This window comes from Manis pentadactyla, chromosome 12 (assembly GCF_030020395.1).
Source record: "Manis pentadactyla isolate mManPen7 chromosome 12, mManPen7.hap1, whole genome shotgun sequence".
NCBI classification, from domain to species: domain Eukaryota; kingdom Metazoa; phylum Chordata; class Mammalia; order Pholidota; family Manidae; genus Manis; species Manis pentadactyla.
In genome coordinates, this window is record NC_080030.1 from 53,613,058 (window position 1) to 53,636,449 (window position 23,392).

The following is a 23,392-nucleotide window of genomic DNA, read 5'->3' on the forward strand; positions in this document are numbered from 1 at the left end:
CTCAAAACAAGCCTTCAAGATTTAAATATGATAACAGAGAGGTTATCTGACACAGCAAGTTACTAGGAAGCTAAGTTGAATGCAGGAGGTCTGTTCGATTTCAAAATCCATGCTTTTTTTCTGTTATTCAGAATTGCTTCACTCTATTTGATTTTCACGTTCCACATATATTACCAAGCATTCTTGTGTTTGTCTTTCATAATTTGATTTTGCCAAATGATTGCCTTTATACATCTATTAATATCTAGTGTCATTTTGCTGAGACTGATGTTAATAAATTTACTAATCTTTTGGGTTGTTTTCCTTCAAAGGTATAAGACAATTTTTTTTCCCACTTATTCAGGTTTTCTTTTATTCCTTTCAACAAATTATTTTTAGACTTTTTTTTTTCACCATCTGTGTTTTTGTTACAAACTATTTACAAACTATCTTATCCCAATAACTTTACAGAAGTATAACTACATGCCAGTCTGGGGGTGCTCTGCAGTGAGTCACTACAAACTAGCCCAGGCACAGCTTAATGCTGCTGAGATCATCTAGGAACAGTCCCAGCTGTGGCCTCACTCATGTGGGTATGAGGGCCATGGAGGGGGCTGCCAAGTGTCCCCAGGGGAGTGGGCTTCAGTTTTGTGAAGATGCTCCAACAGCACAATGCTCATTCTCTGCGTAGTGTCTCCATGTACTTTTTCATCTTCTCAACTATCCAGGAGGGTAGGACAAAGGACTTCAGCTCCTCTAACTTCAGGTCCGGGCATCCTCTGTAGTCATCGCTGGTAGCGAGGTCCCGGATGTCCTCCTCGACGAGGAGGCAGGCCATCTTCCCCTCTGTTGCCAGCATGTGATGCTGCTCAACCAGCCAGTGCTTGTCCTGGGGGTCAGCTGCATACTTAAAGAGGTATGGGTGCTTGATGTAGATTCTCCCTCTGGTGCCCCCCATCCCCAGGGCCTTGTTGACTTGAGATCCCAACACAAAGGTGGTAGATTCATTCAGCCGAGATGGGTCCCACTTGGGGCCTTCTCTGGGATTTGGTTCACAGGATTTTGGCTTCCGTACCTTGCCGGCAGCTGCCCTGTCATTTGAGATCATGTGTCCAAGAGGCCGTTCCTTCCTCTTTTTGGGAATGGGGCTTTCGCGATGGGCACATTCCTCTTCTGCCTGCCTGGCACGCTTTATTCCTGGAAGCTCAGGGATCAATCTGGGCATTACTTTTTCTCTACCAGGAAACAGTAGTTTAGCCTGTTCTAGGCAGTTCCGACAGGCCTCCTGGATCAGCTCCTCTGCATCCACGTCTTCCCCGACATTTTCTCGCACGTTCAGTGCTGCCTTGTGGAAGAACTTGATGTACTTGTTGAAGACAGTCTGGATCTCCTCATTGATGCTAGGCTGCAAGACAGCTCGGAGGAGGTCCATGGAGATGGAAGGGTCTGTGAAATTTGTCGTAATCTGTGGGCGATGGCCTCTTCGCTGCACCTGCCGGTGCTTTATCATCATATTCCAAGGGTTCCTGAAAGCCAGCTGCCCTGCTGCGCCCGCCTCTCCCAGCTCGGGGCCGTCCTGCTCAGCCCCGCCGGGTCCCCGCGGCTGCTCGACATTGCCAGTGGCCTCCATGGCGTCCCAGTCACCGGAATCTCGGTCTGACTCTGCCACCGGCCGGGAAGTGGCCCCGTGACGTCACAGAAGCACTCAGCTCGCGGCCATGGAGTTACCATGGGAACCAAACTGCTACATGTCGCAGGGTTCTCGGACCCCCGGAAATGTGTGTGTGGGGTGGCTGGGGCTTCATCTCTGGACCCGTGGCACCTCGGGTGTGGACTGTGGGTTTTCAGTCAAGGATTGTTCTCCTGCTGGTCTGAGGCCAGTGGAGAAATGCAGGGCTGGATGAGGGGAACAGGTTTTCATGGGTGGCTCTCTCTAAGCCTTGTCTCCAGGGGCCTCTTGGATCTGAGGCATCAGCATGAAGGTGGATCTCAGACCGTGGATGTCCCCAGCCCCAGGGAACTGGGCTTCTCTCCCTAGATGGATGATTTAGGTGTGGGCTGGGGATGCAGGCACTTAACAGCTGTGGGGTACCTCAGACTCCCCATGGCTCAGCCTTAGAAGTGAGATGTCCCTGGAAATTGTTTAATCCCTCCTCCAAATTTAAATGATAATCTTGCCGGATAAAGTAATCTTGGTTCCAGGCCCTTCTGCTTCATGGCATTAAATACATCATGCCACTCTCTTCTGGCCTGTAAGGTTTCTGCTGAGAAGTCTGATGTTAGCCTGATGGGCTTTCCTTTGTATGTTATCTTATTTCTGCCTCTGGCTGCTTTTTTTAAAAAATTAATTAATTAATTAATTTTTATTTTTTTGAAGAACATTATGTTTACTAGGCTCTCCCCTACCCCAAGTCCCCCCCACAAACCCCATTACAGTCACTGTCCATCAGCATAGTAAGATGTTGTAGAATCACTACTTGTCTTCTCTGTGTTGCAAAGCCCTCCCCTTCCCCCACCCCCCACATTATACATGCTAATCATAATACCTCCTTTCTTCTTCCCTGCCCTTATCCCTCCCTACCCTCCCATTCTCCCCAGTCTCTTTCCCTTTGGTAACTGTTAGTCCATTCTTGGGGTCTGTGATTCTGCTGCTGTTTTGTTCCTTCAGTTTTTCCTTTGTTCTTATACTTCACAGATGAGTGAAATCATTTGGTATTTCTCTTTCTCTGCTTGGCTTATTTCACTGAGCATAATACCCTCTAGCTCCATCCATGTTGTTGCAAATGGTAGGATTTGTTTTCTTCTTATGGCTGAATAATATTCCATTGTGTATATGTACCACATCTTCTTTATCCATTCATCTACTGATGGACACTTAGGTTGCTTCCATTTCTTGGCTATTGTAAATAGTGCTGCGATAAACATAGGGGTGCATCTGTATTTTTCAAACTGCAGTGCTGCATCCTTAGGGTAAATTCCTAGAAGTGGAATTCCTGGGTCAAATGGTAAGTCTATTTTGAGCATTTTGAGAAACCTCCATACTGCTTTCCACAATGGTTGAAATAATGGTTACATTCCCACCAACAGTGTAGGAGGGTTCACCTTTCTCCACAACCTCACCAACATTTGTTGTTGTTTGTCTTTTGAATGGTGGCCATCCTTACTGGTGTGAGGTGATATCTCATTGTGGTCTTAATTTGCATTTCTCTGATAACTAGCGATGTGGAGCATCTTTTCATGTGTCTGTTGGCCATCTGAATTTCTTCTTTGGAGAACTGTCTGTTCAGCTCCTCTGCCCATTTTTTAATTGGATTATTTACTTTTTGTTTGTTGAGGAGCGTGAGCTCTTTATATATTTTGGATGTCAAGCCTTTATCGGATCTGTCATTTACGATAATATTCTCCCTTACTGTAGGGTACCTTTTTGTTCTATTGATGGTGTCCTTTGCTGTACAGGTTTTCAGCTTGATATAGTCCCACTTGTTCATTTTTGCTTTTGTTTTCCTTGCCCGGGGAGATATATTCATGAAGAAGTCGCTAATGCTCACATCCAAGAGATTCTTGCCTATGTTTTTTTCTAAGAGTTTTATGGTTTCATGACTTACATTCAGGTCTTTGATCCATTTTGAATTTACTTTGGTGTATGGGGTTAGACAGTGATCCAGTTTCATTCTCTTACATGTAGCTGTCCAGTTCTGCCAGCATCATCTGTTGAAGAGACTGTCATTTCCCCATTGTATGTCCATGGCTCCTTTATCAAATATTAATTGACCTTATATGTTTGGGTTAATGTCTGGAGTCTCTAATCTGTTCCACTGGTCTGTGGCTCTGTTCTTGTGCCAGTACCAAATTGTCTTGATTACTATGGCTTTGTAGTAGAGCTTGAAGTTGGGGAGTGAGATCCCCGCCACTTTATTCTTCTTTCTCAGGATTGCTTTTGCTATTCGGGGTCTTTGGTGTTTCCATATGAATTTTTGAACTATTTGTTCCAGTTCATTGAAGAATGTTGTTGGTAATTTGATAGGGATTGCATCAAATCTGTATATTGCTTTGGGCAGGATGGCCATTTTGATGATATTAAATTCTTCCTAACCAAGAGCATGGGATGAGTTTCCATTTGTTAGTGTCCTCTTTAACTTCTCTTTAAGAGTATCTTATAGTTGTCAGGGTATAGGTCTTTCACTTCTTTGGTTAGGTTTATTCCTAGGTATTTTATTCTTTTTGATGCAATTGTGAATGGAATTGTTTTCCTGATTTCTCTTTCTATTGGCTCATTGTTAGTGTATAGGAAAGCCACAGATTTCTGTGTGTTAATTTTGTATCCTGCAACTTTGCTGTATTCCGATATCAGTTCTCGTAGTTTTGGAGTGGAGTCTTTAGGGTTTTTTATGTACAATATCATGTCATCTGCAAATAGTGACAGTTTAACTTCTTCTTTACCAATCTGGATTCCTTGTATTTCTTTGTTTTGTCTAATTGCTGTGGCTAGGACCTCCAGTACTATGTTGAATAACAGTGGGGAGAGTGGGCATCCCTGTCTAGTTCCCGATCTCAGAGGAAAAGCTTTCAGCTTTTTGCTGTTCAGTATGATGTTGGCTGTGGGTTTATCGTATATGGCCTTTATTATGTTGAGGTACTTGCCCTAGGTATAAGACAATTTTTAATTAAATACAATGAAATGGATGTTAATTAGTATCATGGAAATGAGTTTTTCCCAAGATATTAGTAGATATTGATAATAGTTATTTAGTAGTTTTATCTTCCCGAGTCAATTCCTTCATGGCTGGGCTCTATAATAGTAATTATATCCGCTTGTGTACTTGCTTCCCCCTTTCTCCACCTAATTTTTCACTCTCTATTTCAATTTCTATAGAACATCAATTCATGAACCTCAGATTCTTTTTATTTTATTTTATTTTTTTTACAAGTAGAACTTTCTTACTGATTTATTTTTAACCTCAACCATTAAAGTTGGGGAATCATAAATAGAACTTTAAAAAAATCTCTCACATGGTTCTGTATACTACATACAGCTGATTTAGATAAAACTTTTTACCCCATCTTTCATTTCTGTTTTTGTTTCATATCTTTTTCTTAACTTTTTTTTATTAAGGTATGATTGATATACACTCTTATGAAGGTTTCACATGAGAAAACAATGTGGTTACTTCATTTACCCATATTATTAAGTCCCCACCGATACCCCAATGCAGTCACTGTCTATCAGTATAGTAAGATGCGATAGATCCACTACGTCCCTTCTCTGTGATACACTGTTCTCCCCGTGATCCCCCACACCATGTGTACTAAACATAATACTCCTCAATCCCCTTCTCCCTCCCTCCCCACCCGCTGTCCCACACCCCTCCCCTTTGTTAACCTCAAGTCCCTTCTTGGAGTCTGTGAGTCTGCTACCATTTTGTTCCTTCAGTTTTGCTTCATTGTTATACTCCACAAATGAGGGAAATCGTTTGGCACTTGTCTTTCTCCGCCTGGCTTATTTCACTGAGCATAATGTCCTCCAGCTCCATCCATGTTGTTGCAAATGGGAGGATTTGTTTCTTTCTTATGGCTGAATTGTATTCCATTGTGTATATGTACCACATCTTCTTTATCCATTCATCTACTGATGGACACTTAGGTTGCTTCCATTTCTTGGCTATTGTAAAAAGTACTCCTCAGATTCTTCTTAAAAATGGGTGTGGGTAGTGAGGGAAGATGGAAGTAAGAACTATAAATAAGTATGTGCATTTGGAACTGTCCTAGCAAGCGAATGATATCATTCTGAGTATCTTTTTTTTTTTTTTTTTTTTAATTAATTAATTTTTATTGAAGGGTAGTTGACGCACAGTATTACATTACATTTGTTTCAAGTGTACAACACAGTGGTAGAACATTTATATACACAATTCTAGGTTCCAGCTATCACCCTACCAAGCTGTTACAGTATCTTGACTATATTCCTTATGCTATACATTACATCCCGGTTACTTATTTATTTTACCATTGGAAGTCTGTCCTTTTTTTTTTTTTTTTTTTGTGAGGGCATCTCTCATATTTATTGATCAAGTGGTTGTTAACGACAATAAAATTCTGTATAGGGGAGTCAATGCTCAATGCACAATCATTAATCCACCCCAAGCCTAGTTTTCGTCAGTCTCCAATCTTCTGAGGCATAACAAACAAGTTCTTACATGTAGAACAAATTCTTACATAATGAATAAGTTACATAGTGAACAGTACAAGGGCAGTCATCACAGAAACTTTCGGTTTTGCTCATGCATTATGAACTCTAAACAGTCAGTTCAAATATGAATACTCATTTGGTTTTTATACTTGATTTATATGTGGATACCACATTTCTCTCTTTATTATTATTATTTTTAATAAAATGCTGAAGTGGTAGGTAGATACAAGATAAAGGTAGAAAACATAGTTTAGTGTTGTAAGAGAGCAAGTGTAGATGATCAGGTGTGAGCTTGTAGACTATGTGTTAATCCAAGCTAGACCAGGGCAATAAAACATCCACGTATGCAGAAGATTTCTCTCAGAACAGGGGGGGTGAGGTTCTAAGCCTCACCTCTGTTGATCCCCAATTTCTCACCTGATGGCCCCCCTGCGACTGTGCCTGTCTTAGGTTGTTCCTCCCTTGAGGAATCTTACCCGTCTCTGGCTAACCAGTCATCTTCCGGGGCCATACAGGGAAATGTGAAGTTGGTAAGTGAGAGGGAAGCCTTATTGTTTGAAAAGGTTAGCTTTTTACTTCTTTGCATATTTATGCCCTGTGGCTTCTATGCCCAGCATTTGTCTTGAGGTATCTTTACCACTTGGAAGATTTATGATACTCGGTAAATTTGATATGAGGCACGAATTCTATTTAAGGGTTGTAATTAGGAAGGAAGAAGAAAAGCTATAGAAGTAGCAGGCAGAAGAAAACATGGGAAGATTGATTATTTCTTTGACATATCTTCTTGTAGAGTAACTTCAGCATATATAGGTTTTAAGCTACTACTTAAATTGCGCACACACATTAACATAATAGGAGTATAGTTACATAACCAAAGCATATCTGTAATTACCAGCCATCTCCAGTGAAACCAAGTAAACCAGTTAGGCACCTTAGGCATTTGTGAAAACTTATCTATGATATGGTGGATATTGTCCAACTGAACTTGAACAGTCTGAGAGAAATCAGACAAATTAAAACAACCCATTCCTGGGGACTGTTCACATGCCATATGTTCTTTTAACAGTAAATAGTCTGTAGTTGTAAGACTTTGGAGCGCTACAATTTGCACTTCTCCAAATTCTTGGTTGAGTTCCAACGGTATAGATCCAGTCAAATTTGTTGTTTTACTGTATGCACAGGCCAGCTTAGATATCTCCTTCCTCATTCCCATGGCAAGTCCAGGAACAGGTGGGATGAGTGCATCTACAGCTGTAGCAGTGCGTGGATCTTTGTTGGGGTTTTTTGATGATCATCTTCTGGCATGAGTCTTCCAGAGAGTGCTGATGTTGGAAGTTCTTTTTCATATCGTATCTTAGTTCATTTTCGGGGTAGCCCAATTAGGCTTTGATCCTCTGTATAAACACAAACAGACCCTTTGCCTACACTTTTATATGCCCTTTATACCCTTGTGTAGAACTCGTTGGAGGTTACCACACAGGAACTGCCCTTTTTTTTTTTTTTTTTTTTTGCTTTGTTTTTGGTGTCACTAATCTACACTTACATGACGAATATTATGTTTACTAGGCTCTCCCCTATACCAGGTCTCCCCTATAAACCCCTTTACAGTCACTGTCCATCAGCATAGCAAAATGTTGTAGAATCACTACTTGCCTTCTCTGTGTTGTACAGCCCTCCCTTTTCTCCTACCCCCCCATGCATGTTAATCTTAATACCCCCCTACTTCTCCCCCCCTTATCCCTCCCTACCCACCCATCCACCCCAGTCCCTTTCCCTTTGGTACCTGTTAGTCCATTCTTGAGTTCTGTGATTCTGCTGCTGTTTTGTTCCTTCAGTTTTTCCTTTGTTCTTATATTCCACAAATAAGTGAAATCATTTGGTATTTCTCTTTCTCCGCTTGGCTTGTTTCACTGAGCATAATACCCTCCAGCTCCATCCATGTTGCTGCAAATGATTGGATTTGCCCTTTTCTTATGGCTGAGTAGTATTCCATTGTGTATATGTACCACATCTTCTTTATCCATTCATCTATTGATGGACATTTAGGTTGCTTCCAATTCTTGGCTATTGTAAATAGTGCTGCAATAAACATAGGGGTGCATCTGTCTTTCTCAAACTTGATTGCTGCGTTCTTATGGTAAATTCCTAGGAGTGGAATTCCTGGGTCAAATGGTAGGTCTGTTTTGAGCATTTTGATATACCTCCATACTGCTTTCCACAATGGTTGAACTAACTTACATTCCCACCAGCAGTGTAGGAGGGTTCCCCTTTCTCCACAGCCTCGCCAACATTTGTTGTTGTTTGTCTTTTGGATGGCAGCCATCCTTACTGGTGTGAGGTGATACCTCATTGTAGTTTTAATTTGCATTTCTCTGATAATTAGCGATGTGGAGCATCTTTTCATGTGTCTATTGGCCATCTGTATTTCTTTTTTGGAGAACTGTCTGTTCAGTTCCTCTGCCCATTTTTTAATTGGGTTATTTGTTTTTTGTTTGTTGAGGCGTGTGAGCTCCTTATATATTCTGGACGTCAAGCCTTTATCGGATGTGTCATTTTCAAACATATTCTCCCATACTGTAGGGATCCTTCTTGTTCTACTGATGGTGTCTTTTGCTGTACAGAAGCTTTTCAGCTTAATATAGTCCCACTTACTCATTTTTGCTGTTGTTTTCCTTGCCCGGGGAGATATGTTCAAGAAGAGGTCACTCATGTTTATGTCTAAGAGGTTTTCGCCTATGTTTTCTTCCAAGAGTTTAATGGTTTCATGGCTTACATTCAGGTCTTTGATCCATTTTGAGTTTACTTTTGTATATGGGGTTAGACAATGGTCCAGTTTCATTCTCCTACATGTAGCTGTCCAGTTTTGCCAGCACCACCTGTTGAAGAGACTGTCATTTCGCCATTGTATGTCCATGGCTCCTTTATCAAATATTAATTGACCATATATGTCTGGATTAATGTCTGGATTCTCTAGTCTGTTCCATTGGTCTGTGGCTCTGCTCTTGTGCCAGTACCAAATTGTCTTGATTACTATGGCTTTATAGTAGAGCTTGAAGTTGGGGAGTGAGATCCCCCCTACTTTATTCTTCTTTCTCAGGATTGCTTTGGCTATTCGGGGTCTTTGGTGTTTCCATATGAATTTTTGAATTATTTGTTCCAGTTCATTGAAGAATGTTGCTGGTAGTTTCATAGGGATTGCATCAAATCTGTATATTGCTTTGGGCAGGATGGCCATTTTAACGATATTAATTCTCCTAGCCACGAGCATGGGATGAGTTTCCATCTGTTAGTGTCCCCTTTAATTTCTCTTAAGAGTGACTTGTAGTTTTCAGAGTATAAGTCTTTCACTTCTTTGGTTAGGTTTATTCCTAGGTATTTTATTATTTTTGATGCAATTGTGAATGGAGTTGTTTTCCTGATTTCTCTTTCTGTTGGTTCATTGTTAGTATATAGGAAAGCCACAGATTTCTGTGTGTTGATTTTGTATCCTGCAACTTTGCTGTATTCCGATATCAGTTCTAGTAGTTTTGGGGTGGAGTCTTTAGGGTTTTTTATGTACAGTATCATGTCATCTGCAAATAGTGACAGTTTAACTTCTTCTTTACCAATCTGGATTCCTTGTATTTCTTTGTTTTGTCTGATTGCCGTGGCTAGGACCTCCAGTACTATGTTAAATAACAGTGGAGAGAGTGGGCATCCCTGTCTAGTTCCCGATCTCAGTGGAAATGCTTTCAGCTTCTCGCTGTTCAATATAATGTTGGCTGTGGGTTTTTCATAGATGGCCTTTATTATGTTGAGGTACTTGCCCTCTATTCCCATTTTGCTGAGAGTTTTTAACATGAATGGATGTTGAACTTTGTCAAATGCTTTTTCAGCATCTATGGAGATGATCATGTGGTTTTTGTCTTTCTTTTTGTTGATGTGGTGGATGATGTTGATGGACTTTCGAATGTTGTACCATCCTTGCATCCCTGGGATGAATCCCACTTGGTCATGGTGTATGATCCTTTTGATGTATTTTTGAATTCGGTTTGCTAATATTTTGTTGAGTATTTTTGCATCTACGTTCATCAGGGATATTGGTCTGTAGTTTTCTTTTTTGGTGGGCTCTTTGCCTGGTTTTGGTATTAGGGTGATGTTAGCTTCATAGAATGAGTTTGGGAGTATCCCCTCCTCCTCTATTTTTTGGAAAACTTTAAGGAGAATGGGTATTATGTCTTCCCTGTATGTCTGATAAAATTCCGAGGTAAATCCATCTGGCCCAGGGGTTTTGTTCTTTGGTAGTTTTTTGATTACCGCTTCAATTTCGTTGCTGATAATTGGTCTGTTTAGATTTTCTGTTTCTTCCTGGGTCAATCTTGGAAGGTTGTATTTTTCTAGGAAGTTGTCCATTTCTCCTAGGTTTCCCAGCTTGTTAGCATATAGGTTTTCATAGTATTCTCCAATAATTCTTTGCATTTCCGTGGGGTCCGTCGTGATTTTTCCTTTCTCGTTTCTGATACTGTTGATTTGTGTTGACTCTCTTTTCTTCTTAATAAGTCTGGCTAGAGGCTTATCTATTTTGTTTATTTTCTCGAAGAACCAGCTCTTGGTTTCATTGATTTTTGCTATTGTTTTATTCTTCTCAATTTTATTTATTTCTTCTCTGATCTTTATTATGTCCCTCCTTCTGCTGACCTTAGGCCTCATCTGTTCTTCTTTTTCCAATTTCGATAATTGTGACATTAGACCATTCATTTGGGAATGCTCTTCCTTTTTTAAATATGCTTGGATTGCTATATACTTTCCTCTTAAGACTGCTTTTGCTGTGTCCCACAGAAGTTGGGGCTTAGTGTTGTTGTTGTCATTTGTTTCCATATATTGCTGGATCTCCATTTTGATTTGGTCATTGATCCATTGATTATTTAGGAGCGTGTTGTTGAGCCTCCATGTGTTTGTGAGCCTCTTTGCTTTCTTTGTACAGTTTATTTCTAGTTTTATGCCTTTGTGGTCTGAAAAGTTGGTTGGTAGAATTTCAATCTTTTGGAATTTTCTGAGGCTCTTTTTGTGGCCTAGTATGTGGTCTATTCTGGAGAATGTTCCATGTGCACTTGAGAAGAATGTATATCCTGCTGCTTTTGGATGTAGAGTTCTATAGATGTCTATTAGGTCCATCTGCTCTACTGTGTTGTTCAGTGCTTCCGTGTCCTTACTTATTTTCTGCCCAGTGGATCTATCCTTTGGGGTGAGTGGTGTGTTGAAGTCTCCTAGAATGAATGCATTGCAGTCTATATCCCCCTTTAGTTCTGTTAGTATTTGTTTCACATATGCTGGTGCTCCTGTGTTGGGTGCATATATATTTAGAATGGTTATATCCTCTTGTTGGACTGAGCCCTTTATCATTATGTAGTGTCCTTCTTTATCTCTTGTTACTTTCTTTGTTTTGAAGTCTATTTTGTCTGATATTAGTACTGCAACCCCTGCTTTCTTCTCACTGTTGTTTGCTTGAAATATGTTTTTCCATCCCTTGACTTTTAGTCTGTACATGTCTTTGGGTTTGAGGTGAGTTTCTTGTAAGCAGCATATAGATGGGTCTTGCTTTTTTATCCATTCTGTTACTCTGTGTCTTTTGATTGGTGCATTCAACCCATTAACATTTAGGGTGACTATTGAAAGATATGTACTTATTGCCATTGCAGGCTTTAAATTCGTGGTTACCAAAGGTTCAAGGTTAGCCTCTTTAGTATCTTACTGCCTAACTTAGCTCGCTTATTGAGCTGTTATATACACTGTCTGGAGATTCTTTTCTTCTCTCCCTTCTTGTTCCTCCTCCTCGATTCTTCATATGTTGGGTGTTTTGTGCTGTGCTCTTTCTAGGAGTGCTCCCATCTAGAGCAGTCCCTGTAAGATGTTCTGTAGAGGTGGTTTGTGGAAAGCAGATTCCCTCAGCTTTTGTTTGTCTGGGAATTGTTTAATCCCACCGTCATATTTGAATGATAGTCGTGCTGGATACAGTATCCTTGGTTCAAGGCCCTTCTGTTTCATTGTATTAAATATATCATGCCATTCTCTTCTGGCCTGTAGGGTTTCTGTTGAGAAATCTGACGTTAGCCTGATGGGTTTCCCTTTATAGGTGACCTTTTTCTCTCTAGCTGCCTTTAACACTCTTTCCTTGTCCTTGATCTTTGCCATTTTAATTATTATGTGTCTTGGTGTTGCCCTTCTTGGATCCTTTCTGTTGGGGGTTCTGTGTATTTCCGTGGTCTGTTCGATTACTTCCTCCCCCAGTGTGGGGAAGTTTTCAGCAATTATTTCTTCTAAGATACTTTCCATCTCTTTTCCTCTCTCTTCTTCTTCTGGGACCCCTATAATACGGATATTGTTCCTTTTGGATTGGTCACACAGTTCTCTTAATATTGTTTCATTCCTGGAGATCCTTTTGTCTCTCTCTATGTCAGCTTCTGTGCGTTCCTGTTCTCTGGTTTCAATTCCATCAATGGCCTCTTGCATTCTATCTATTCTGCTTATAAACCCTTCCAGAGTTTGTTTCATTTCTGCGATCTCCTTTCTGGCATCTGTGATCTCCTTCCGGACTTCATCCCATTTCTCTTGCGTATTTCTCTGCATCTCTGTCAGCATGTTTATGATTCTTATTTTGAATTCTTTTTCAGGGAGACTGGTTAAGTCTGTCTCCTTCTCTGGTGTTGTCTCTGTGATCTTTGTCTGCCTGTAGCTTTGCCTTTTCATGGTGATAGGAATAGTCTGCAGAACTGGGACGAGTGACAGCTGGAAGGACTTCCTTTCTTGTTGGTTTGTGGCTCTCCTCTCCTGGGAGAACAGCGACCTCTAGTGGCTTGTGCTGCGCAGCTGCGCGCAGACAGGGTTTCTGCTTCCTGCCCGGCTGCTATGGAGTTAATCTCCGCTGTTGCTGTGGGCGTGGCCTGGCTCGGGCAGCTACTCCAAAATGGTGGAGTCGCGTTGGAGCAGGAGCTGCTGGGAGGCTATTTATCTCCGTAAGGGGCCTCCCTGCTCCCTGCAGCCCAGGGGTTAGGGTGCCCAGAGATCCCGGATTCCCTACCTCTGGATTAAGTGACCCGCCCTGCCCCTTTAAGACTTCCAAAAAGCACCCGCCAAAACAAAACAACGCCCACCAAAAAAAAAAAAAAGAAAAAAAATTTTTTTAATTAAAAAAAAAAAAAAAAAAAAAGCTGGTCGTTCGTTTTTCTTTATTCTCCGGTGCCAGCCTCAGGCCTCTGCTCACCGGTCTTTCTGCCCTGTTTCCCTAGTATTGGGGTCCCTATCCCTTTAAGACTTCCAAAAAGCGCTCGCCAAAACAAAACAGCAAAAAAGAAAAAAAAAATGGTCGCGCGCTTTTCTTATGTCCTCTGTCGCCCAGCCTCCAGTGCCTGCTCACTGTTCTTGCTGCCCTGTTTTCCTAGTATCGAGCACCCTGCACTCTGGCCCGGATGGCTGGGGCTGGGTGTTCGGCAGCCCTGGGCTCCGTCTCCCTCCCGCTCTGCCTGCTCTTCTCCCGCCGGGAGCTGGGGGGAGGGGCGCTCGGCTCCCGCGGGGCCGGGGCTTGTATCTTACCCCCTTTATGAAGCGCTGGGTTCTCTCAGGTGCGGATGTGGTCTGGATATTGTCCTGTGTCCTCTGGTCTTTATTCTAGGAAGGGTTGTCTTTGTTATATTTTCATAGATATATGTTGTTTTGGGAGGAGATTTCTGCTGCTCTACTCACGCCGCCATCTTCCGCCCCTCCCCCATTCTGAGTATCTTAAAGACAAATAATGAGAGTGAGAGAAATGATCGTGGCCAGTCAGGAGGAGGGCCCAGGATGGGCTGGGCTGAGGGCAGATGTTCCTGACTAGGACCACAGGTACAAGCTATATTTTTATATCTCTATTTGGTGGGGCAAATCCGAACACTAATGAGAATTACACAATTGAGAATTACTGCTAAATCCTAATTAGCAGTGGGGACCACAGCAGATTTCTGCCCACAGACCTTCTTCCACCCCTTTCCTTGCCATTAAAAGCCCGCAAACTCCCCAGCATCTCTTCAGTTTCCCCATCCCTGCCACAGTGGGTGGAAGACATCCTGGGGCCCATGCTCCCAGCTGCCCATTGGTGCCTGAATTAGCTGTTTTATCTCTTGGAGGTAAAGGGGATCAGCGAATATAGAAGAGAAGAATTATGCAGGGTCTGACACTTACTGATCAGTTTGGAAAGAAACTATGAAGCCACACCATGGGGTCCCAGGTACCCCCTACTCCAGCTTCCTTGCTATGACTGACTCATACCCTCCACCTTTCCTCTTCCTTCCAAATCCTCAGGTTCTTGGCAGCAGCGTACACATGCCTTTACCTGGACACCCTGAGGTTCCTGTGCATTACCTGGGCCCTGCCCCATCCTGCTTGCCCACCCACCTTCCCTGACTATCTCAGGTTCCCGTCACTTGTGGCCTTGAATCTCTAGCTTTGTCTCTTTCTAGCAGTGTGTTCAGCTGTATGAACTTTTTCACTGAAGTCCACTCCTCCTTTCGTGCCACACCACTCCTGCCTCTTCTGTTAGACTTTAAGAAAAAAATAAAAAGCTTGTTCTCTATTGTCAACATCTCTCACACACCCTACAACCATCAAATGCTGGAAGAACGCTGAAATGAGTTTTTGGTGCCTGGAGCCCAAGCAATTTAGTTTCATAAACAGGCTATCTATCAGGCAGAACCAAACAAGAGTGTGCGTGGTGCTCTACCTCTGCTTTACAGTTTCAAAGCCTCAACAAGGTAAAATTCACCTATATTTGGTTGGCTGTCCGTCTACTAACAGGGAATCTGCATCATTCAGAACCGGTCCAAACAAATTATGCTCAAAGTGGTTTTTCTTTTTTACCTCCAGGTATTTAGATCAGATAATAACCTAACAAAAAATACTTAGCTGTTCATATCTATTAAAATTAAAGATCAGTGTGTATTAATCTGCTCTATAGAAAAGTTTATATGAATAATTATCATTTCCATGTAGTAATTTGAAGTTTATAATTTTTATTTAGTTCCAAAAGGAGTAAAACAAACCACATTGCTAAAAAGCTAACAAAAAGGGTAAAAATTATCCTGATTAAGTTATTTTAAACATCTCCAGACCTTTCAGGTAGCAGGCTTTTAAAAATTAAAATTTATGAAAATGCCATAAAAGTAAGCACATTTTTATATTTTGTAAGTTTTGACTATTTTTATATTTAATACATTTTGACTGCTCTTATAGTATAACAGTACTATTGTTATTGTGTGAATGAAGACTATTTATTATATAAAACAAGGGTATATTTTCAGAATAATTTCATATCTTTTTTTTTAAACTTTTACATTGAGCATGATATAATTTCCCTCAGCAAATCCAGTGCACATTTTGGTAGGTTAGCCTGCTTTGTACCATACCCTTATATTAGGAGCATTTCCCTAGGACAGTATATATTTCTGGAAAACACAATATGTGATGACTGTGAGCAAAGGCTGCTTCAGGATTTTGTTGCTATCTCTTATTTTTCCATATTAAAAAAAAATTAGCATTACGATTTCTAGAGCTCTTGAGCTCAAAACATGTTTTCCCCTGACCTGAAAGATTAAGGATTGGTGCCAAATTAACACCAAGTTTAATGCCACTGTTGGACCATTTAGGCCTTCAGTGTTTGTCTTGGGGCTGGCCTGGGGAGTTTTGGGGTTTGGGTTTCCTGACAGCCTTCTCGTGCTGCCTCTTCTTCCCTTTCTGGCCAATAGTGGGGCCAGGATGGGCAGAAACAAGCCCCTCTGGGCTCTGAGTGGCCGAGGCCAACGGGCAAGTAAGGGTCAGCGTATCTCCGTGACTGTTCTTCAGCTCGTAGCCTCCGTCTTCCCCTGGGATAAGTGGCTCCCGCTTCTGCCTTAGATCAGCTCTCCTCTGATACTGTAGCTTTGATGGCTTGCTTTCTTTTGGTCCTAGTTTTCAAATTTCTTTTCTGGTCGCTGCACAGACAGCTGTGACATTGTGATTTATAATAAGAAATATACATTTGTTCCTGAACCCATTCCTGGTAGCAAAGCTGCTAAAACTCTTGGAATTTCCTAAGTGATAAGACCTATAAAGTGTCTTTTGTTATGTTAATGAGGTGGCTTTGCTGGGCACCGGCTGCCAGGAGGGCCAACCAAATGATTAGAGGGTTGGGACTTTCAGCTCCAGCCCCCCGACCTCTGGAGTGGGAAGAGGGGCTGGAGTTCAATCGCTAATGGCCAGTGATTTAATTAACTATGCCTATGTAATGAAGCCTCCATAAAAATCCCAAAAGATGGGGTTCAGAGAGCTTCCAGGTTGGTGAACACATGGAGACTTGGGGACAGTAGCATGTTCAGAGAAGGCACAGAAGGTCCACACCTTGGTCCCCCATATCTTGCCTTACGCATCTTCCATCTGGCTGTTCCTGAATTATGTCCTTTTATAATAAACTGGTGATACAGTAAGTGAAATGTTTCTTTTACTGAGAGCTGCTCCAATAATTCAAACCCAAGGAGGTGATTGTTGAAACCTCCAAACTGTAGTCAGTAGGGCAAAAGCACAGGTGTCAAACTAGACTTAAGACTGACATCTAAAGAAGGTGGCAGTTGGGATGAGTCTTGTAACACCGAGCCCCTAACCTGTGGAATCCGATGCTATCTCCAGGTAGGTAGTGTCAATTAGAATTGAGTTAAACTGTAGGACACTAACTTGAATTAGTTGGAATCAGAACGGTAACAACACAGACTTGTGTCAGGACCAGAGTCCATGTTGGAGTTTCACATGCGGTTCCCGGAAACTGGATTGTGACCCAGCAGCTGGGTCCTGCTCACTGCTGAAGAACTCCCTGACATCCACAAGCTCTGTCTGCCTCCCAGACCTGGAGGATGGCTCTTTTGCAACCTCTCCGTCACTGTGGTCAACTGCTGTTTGCTAAACTCAATACTCTTGAGCCTCCATAAAAATCCAAGAACAAGGTATGGGAAACAGGTGTTTCTGTGCCTTCTCTGAGCATTCCACTATCCCCAAATCTCCATGTGTTCACCAACCCTATCTCTCTGAACCCCATCAACTATTGTCCTTTCTCTGAAAAGCAGAGACCTCTTCTAGTGCCTGAGACTATATCCATTCTCTAAGTTCCTATCCCCCACCAGTGGTCAAGACCAGCTCCTGATAATCATCCCTTCTGATCATGATTGCTCTTTACTCTGTTGGCATGTGACCCCACCTCTCTGCTTCTCTTTTGTATCTTTAAGTGTAAATGATAATAGTACAGTACATGCCTCGTACAGTTGTGAGGACACAGTAATTTATCATGTGTAAACATTGCTGCATTAAGTGTTTAATACATCTTAGCTTTATTATCAGAGAAAATTTCTCTCCAAGCAGTGTTATCACCAGTGGACTCTTTACTTGGAGTCCTACTGCAAGGATGGACAAGGCAGGCATGGAGAAAAGCTCTTGGATTGCTATTTCTTGTATAGGACATCATAAATGACATAACAGCCATTCTGCCAAATTCAGATCCAGTGATCAGTGTGTTTCCCCTTATCTGAAGCAACTGAATTAAAGGAAGTATTCCCTTCTGGATTGTAACAATGGAGTGCTAATGGGTATTTGTTAAAGGGAATATTCTGCATGCACAAATACTTTGTATTTTTGAGCTGTATCTTCCTCAGCCTCATATCCAGGCTTAAGGTGACACAGAAGAAGGCTGGGAAGAGTATGTGGAAATTCAGCATATTATGTAACTCTCAAGAGGTAGACCACAGGAAAATATGTTGGCAAACTCATAGAAACAGAGAGTAGAACCATGGTTGCCAGGGGTTGGGGGGTGGGAGAATGGAGAGGTGTTAGTCAAAGGGCACAAACTTCCAGTTTTAAGGTGAGTATTGGGGATCTAAATCAGCATGGAGACTGTCATTAACAATACTGTATTATGTACTTGAAAGTTTCTGAGAGAGGTCTTAAATGTTCTCACCACAAAAAAAACAAAAACAAAAAAGACCTATAATAATGTGAGGTGATGGATGTGTTAACTAACCTTATCATGGTAATCATTCTGCAATATATACATGTATGAAAGCATCACTTTGTACACCTTAAGCTTACACATGCTCTGTCAATTGTATCTCACTAAAGCTGGAAAAAAACAACAAAAACAAAAAAACAAAAGGATATGCTGGGACCCCTTCGTGGGTGGGTCTCTAAATTGTGATCAATTTTCCAAATTTATTGGTGGCAGGGACAGTTTATTTTGTAATGTCAGTGAGAACACTGAACCAGACCCATATAGATGGCACTGAGTAGAGTAGGTGCATCAGCTGTAAGAGGTCAGTCATAGCTGCAGATGATACACTAAAAAATATTAAAGCCTGTTAACTGAGACATGTGAAACCTGTGCCATGTGACTCTGTAGGAGGATGTCATCAGGGCAATACTGTTATTCCCAGAAACTGTGACTCCATGTTAAAGACTGAGAAACAGAATGAGGTAGGGGTGGTTTTAATAGGCACACAGAGACACTGTTAATGCACTTGGTGCTTGCATGGTAATTGTTTCCGATTTGTTTCATTTTGTTTAGAGACTACTAATCCTTTCAAGCTTGTGCCTAAAATTCTTGTGCTGAATTAAAAAAAAAATAACGTTACCACTGGAATGTTCTAAAAATGGCCATGAGAGATCCTTCAAGTGCCAATTAAGCGCAAATAGAAATCACACAATGCAGGAGACAAGAGTTGGAAATGACAAACACTGGAAAAACTACTGGTTATTTCTCATCTTCCCATTGTGCGAGGTCTGAGGCATCACCAGAAATAGCATCAGGGCCTGGAAGCCTTGGACATAGTCTGAATATGACATGGAAAAAGGAGGAAACAGAGATGAAGCGGCCGGTTATGCCTCATTCATTTCGGCCAACCTTACGTACACAGGAAATAACAGCTAGGATGGTCGTCTTTTAGGACAAAGGATGATGATGTAAAAAGAGTCTGAAATATAAAAATCTCAAATAATCATGCTTAAGTCATATAAACTGCCCGTCTGACACTTATCAGATTTATTTTTTAACTGCAACATCTAATTGTGTAACTTCCTTGGCTGTATATCCCCTTCTATTCCCTGAAAAAAAGACACTAGCTTTTCCCCCAGTCAGAATCCAAAGATCAGCTTGATCTTCCTTCCCTCAAGGTCATAGCCACTGGTATCATTGGGTCTCTTTTTGACATGGCTCCACAGCAGTGTGGACTGGTTCTAAATCTAGTTTAAACAAAGACAAATGGAAGGTCTTTGAAAAGAAATGTGTTTATTTGGTTTCCTTTTTTTCCTCTTTACAAAAACATAACACATTGAGGCAAGCTACACAATGGATTTAAATGTCCTTTAGAGGTCATGTTCATTCTAATAATATAAAAGTTGGCTGCTTTTATGCTCTCACTTTGATGCTGGTGTTCGCCCATCTCACACATTTAAGTTGTTGGCATTCCTTAGGTATTCTTATCCATAATTTCATCAGCCAGTTTTTTTTTAACTTAAATTACCCTTTATGTTTTGGAACATCTGTCAATAAACACCAAATAAACTGATAATCAACTGGAGGTTCTGAAGATTTCTTAATAAATATCATTGAGCTTTAAAGAACTGCTTTTTCTTTATATGCACCTTTTTAGAATTTTCAGAGTACTATTATAACAGTTACCTTTAAAATTAAAAATAGTAGCATCTAATATATTTTTAGTATCTGAATCCTTGCAGAGTAATTTTCTAGATTACTTGCCTTTTGCTCCTTTGAGAACTAACACAGGCAGCCCTTGTGTCGCTCATGTTGTGTTAACTGAAACCCATGTGTATCAAATGAGGGCTGGTGTATATGCTTTTTCTTTTTTAACCTCATCAGGACTCAAACATCATTTCTTGGAAACTAGAATACCTTTGTACTCTGCTAGCAGAGGCATTTTCCTCTAAAATTATTGAGAAGTTATTTAGATTGCCTTTAACAGACATACATTTCCTCTGTTAGAATCAGGGCTCTCTGTCTACTTCGCTCGTCCACCAAGTGGTTCAGCCAGAGTTCTGGTCCTTGGTCAAGCTCTTCCCGGAGTGCATGAAGGAGTCCTCCTTCTCAGGGAGCAAGGAGTCTCCACAGAGTGACCCTTCGGGTCCCACGTGGTCTCACGGGTTTGCAGCCCACAGAGCAGCTGCCAGCTGCTTCCAAGGAGCCTGGAGAGCCTTACCACTGCGCCCAGACACTCCTTGCCAATCATCTGCCGCCTGTGCCGGCGTAGTGGCCCCCTCTCTCACCTGATTCCACTCCCGATTTCCCACGCCCACCTCTCTCAGCCATTCACCCATGCTGAGAGAAATGGGAAACACCATTAGGGGATGCCTCCTAGGGTCACTGCCAGGTTTAATTACATGCCTACAATGCACTTGCATTTTCCAAGCACATAGTGAATATTCAGTAAGTGTTAGCAGTTATTATTGCCCCACAGAAGATAATTCCGAGGTGTGGATACTCTTACAAGACATTAATGTTTCACTTTTCAAGAGCAATTTGGAGCTCCCATTGTAATCCAGTCTGGGCCACAGCATCAGATTCCTGCAGCTGCTGTAACAAATGACCACACATTTAATGGCTTAAAACAGCACTTGATTATCTTACAGTTCTGGAGGTCAGAAGTCCTAAAATCCAGGTGTCAGCAGAGTTGCTTTCCACCAGGAGGCTCAAGCGAGGACCCATTTCCCTGCCTTTTCCAGCTTTTGGAGGCTGGAGTATTCCTTGGCTTGTGACCCTTTCCTCCATTTTCAAAGCCAGCAGCCTCGAAACTTCAAATCGCTTTCTACCTTTGTCCCCTGCTTCCATCATCACATCTCTTTCTGTGACTCTGGCTTTCTAGTCTCCCTCTGTCCTTTTCTATAAATGAAACTGTTGATGACATTGAGCATAACCAAAATATCCAGGAGAATATCCGCATCTCAAGAGCCTTAACTTCATGACACCTGCAAACTCCCTTTTACCATGTATGGGTAACTCATTCATTGGTTCTAGGGTTTAAAATGTAGATGTCTTTGCTAAGGGCAGTCTATTTTCTGGCTCCCAAAGACTCAGATCTTTCCTACATGCAAAATAAATTCACACCTTCCCAACACCCACAGTCTCAATCATTTACGTTATCAACTCAAAGTCCAAAATTTTATCTAAATCTTAGCAGCTCAGAAGTCCCAAATCTCATCATCTAAAGCATCTAAATCAGGGAATGGGTAGGACTGGATATTATTCATCCTGGGCAAAACTCCTGTACATCTGTAGACCTATAAAACTAGAAAACAAGTGATTTGCTCCCAAAATGTGATAGGGGACAGGCATATAATACCAGTTATGTGAATCACTTACAAGTTCTGCTTTCCATATAACAGCAGGATACAATTCAGCTAAGTTTTCTTCCACCACATAAAAAGATCCCCTTTCCTCCAATTTAATAACACTTTCCTCATTTGCTTCTGAGCTTTCAGCAGCAGCACTTTATTACCATATATCTGTCAACAGGCTGTTGATGATTATTTTGGTATCTCCTAAAATGATGTCTCTTTTCTCTTCATGTGCCTCACTTCATTCTAAATTTTCTGTGTCAGTCTTAATCCGTATTCTACCAAGAGCCTAGTCTAGGATTTTTCTATCATGCTCCAAAAACTTCTTATAGCCAATTCTGAATTCCAAAGCCACATCCACATTTTAGGTGTTTGTAACAGCAGCATCCTATGTCCAAGTACCAAAATCTGCATTAGTTTCTTGATGCTGCTATAATGAATTCCACAAATTTAGTGGCTTAAGGCAACACAAATGTATTATCATTCAGTTCTGGAGGGCAGAAGTCCTATAACCAAGTTGTTAGAAGGGCTGCAGTTTTCCTGGAGGCTCAAGGGGAGAATCCACTGCCTTGCCTTTTCCAGCTTCTAGAGGATTTGCGGGTTTTTTGGTTCTTGGCCCTTCCTTCATCTTCAGAGTTGGCAGCCTAGCATCTTCAAATCTCCTTCTTTCTGTCTGTCCACTGCCTCCATAGTCATAAATCCTTATGTTTCTTTGACACTCTTGATTCCCTCTTCTAAGGAACCTTGTAATTACATTGGGCTCACCCAGATAATCCATGATAATCTCCCTATCTATTTTAAGATTTGGGGGATTAGGATGTGAACATAATTTGTGGTCCATTATTCCATTTACCACAACCACTTTTAAGACTTGATTTGATCTCTTATCTTCAATAAAAATAAAAGGTTAGGTGACATTGAAGTTTTAAAGTCAGTTAACTCAGAGCTTGTTTATTCCCAGGGCTGTTTACATATTATCGTGTATCAGAAATATCCAGACCAAAATTCTGACAGACATTATGAGTTGGCTGATCCATCACCCATTTTTAATCCTCTTCTTCCTTTATTGCTTCTACTCATGTTTCATTGGAATGGCAAGTGACACAGTTTTTGCCAATGGGATGTGAACAGAAATCTGTTGGGAATTTTGGGGAAATTCCTTCATCATTAAAAAGGACATGTTTCTTCCTTTTTTGTAGATTCAGATCTGATAGTTGGAGCTTCAGCAGCCATATTGTAATCATGAGGGAAAGACCATGCAAGGGAATCACATTGACATTGGCCCTACCATTGACCATTGTTGAGTTAGTGAAACAACTTCAGCAACTACCCCAGCAACTTACTGTTATATAAGAATAAATAAACTCATTTTTGCTCTAGCCACTGTGTTTAGGTTTTCTGTTACTTGCAGTTGAACAAATATAAAAGCAGTTTTAAAGACTACCTAGCCTGACCACGAATGCTGCATACTGCAGAAGCCATATGGGCCTGACAATAGTGGGAATAAACACTGCTAATATTTTAATGGATAATGCCTTATACTATTATTTGAAAATTTTTAGACTTTTTAATAATGTTTAGACTTATTAATGGAAACCCCCTTTTTGAGTCAAACCAGTAACTTCACAGGATGAGAAACAAATTGTTAGCTAATGAAAGCTAACCAAGGAAACCTTGCCAAGTATTTTTCCTTTTAAAAACATCTCCCATTTTTATGTTTAATCTTAGACTCTCCTTGTCATTAAAAGTAGTAGTTCTGTAACAAAAAAAATATTTTTCTGCTTCTGTTTACACTAGACTTAGTTTACTTTTTTTCTCACCATTGTTTTTTCTTGGGTCATTGGGTTTTGTTCCTTT

The 23,392-nt window shown here is 41.2% G+C and overlaps 1 protein-coding gene across 1 annotated transcript; it reads right to left on the reverse strand.

The window, feature by feature from the left end:
• Window positions 1–608: 608 nt before the first annotated feature.
• Window positions 609–1,609, reverse strand: LOC118921690 (deoxynucleotidyltransferase terminal-interacting protein 1-like). Its single transcript, XM_036903646.2, has one exon. It carries the CDS (start codon window positions 1,607–1,609, stop codon window positions 656–658), a length of 954 nt encoding a protein of 317 aa, XP_036759541.1. The 3' UTR covers window positions 609–655.
• Between the last annotated feature and the right edge of the window lie 21,783 nt (window positions 1,610–23,392).

Bases quoted from the DNA above. Each gene is read 5' to 3' on its own strand.
- LOC118921690 (XM_036903646.2), bottom strand. From the start codon at position 1,609: ATGGAGGCCACTGGCAATGTCGAGCAGCCGCGGGGACCCGGCGGGGCT.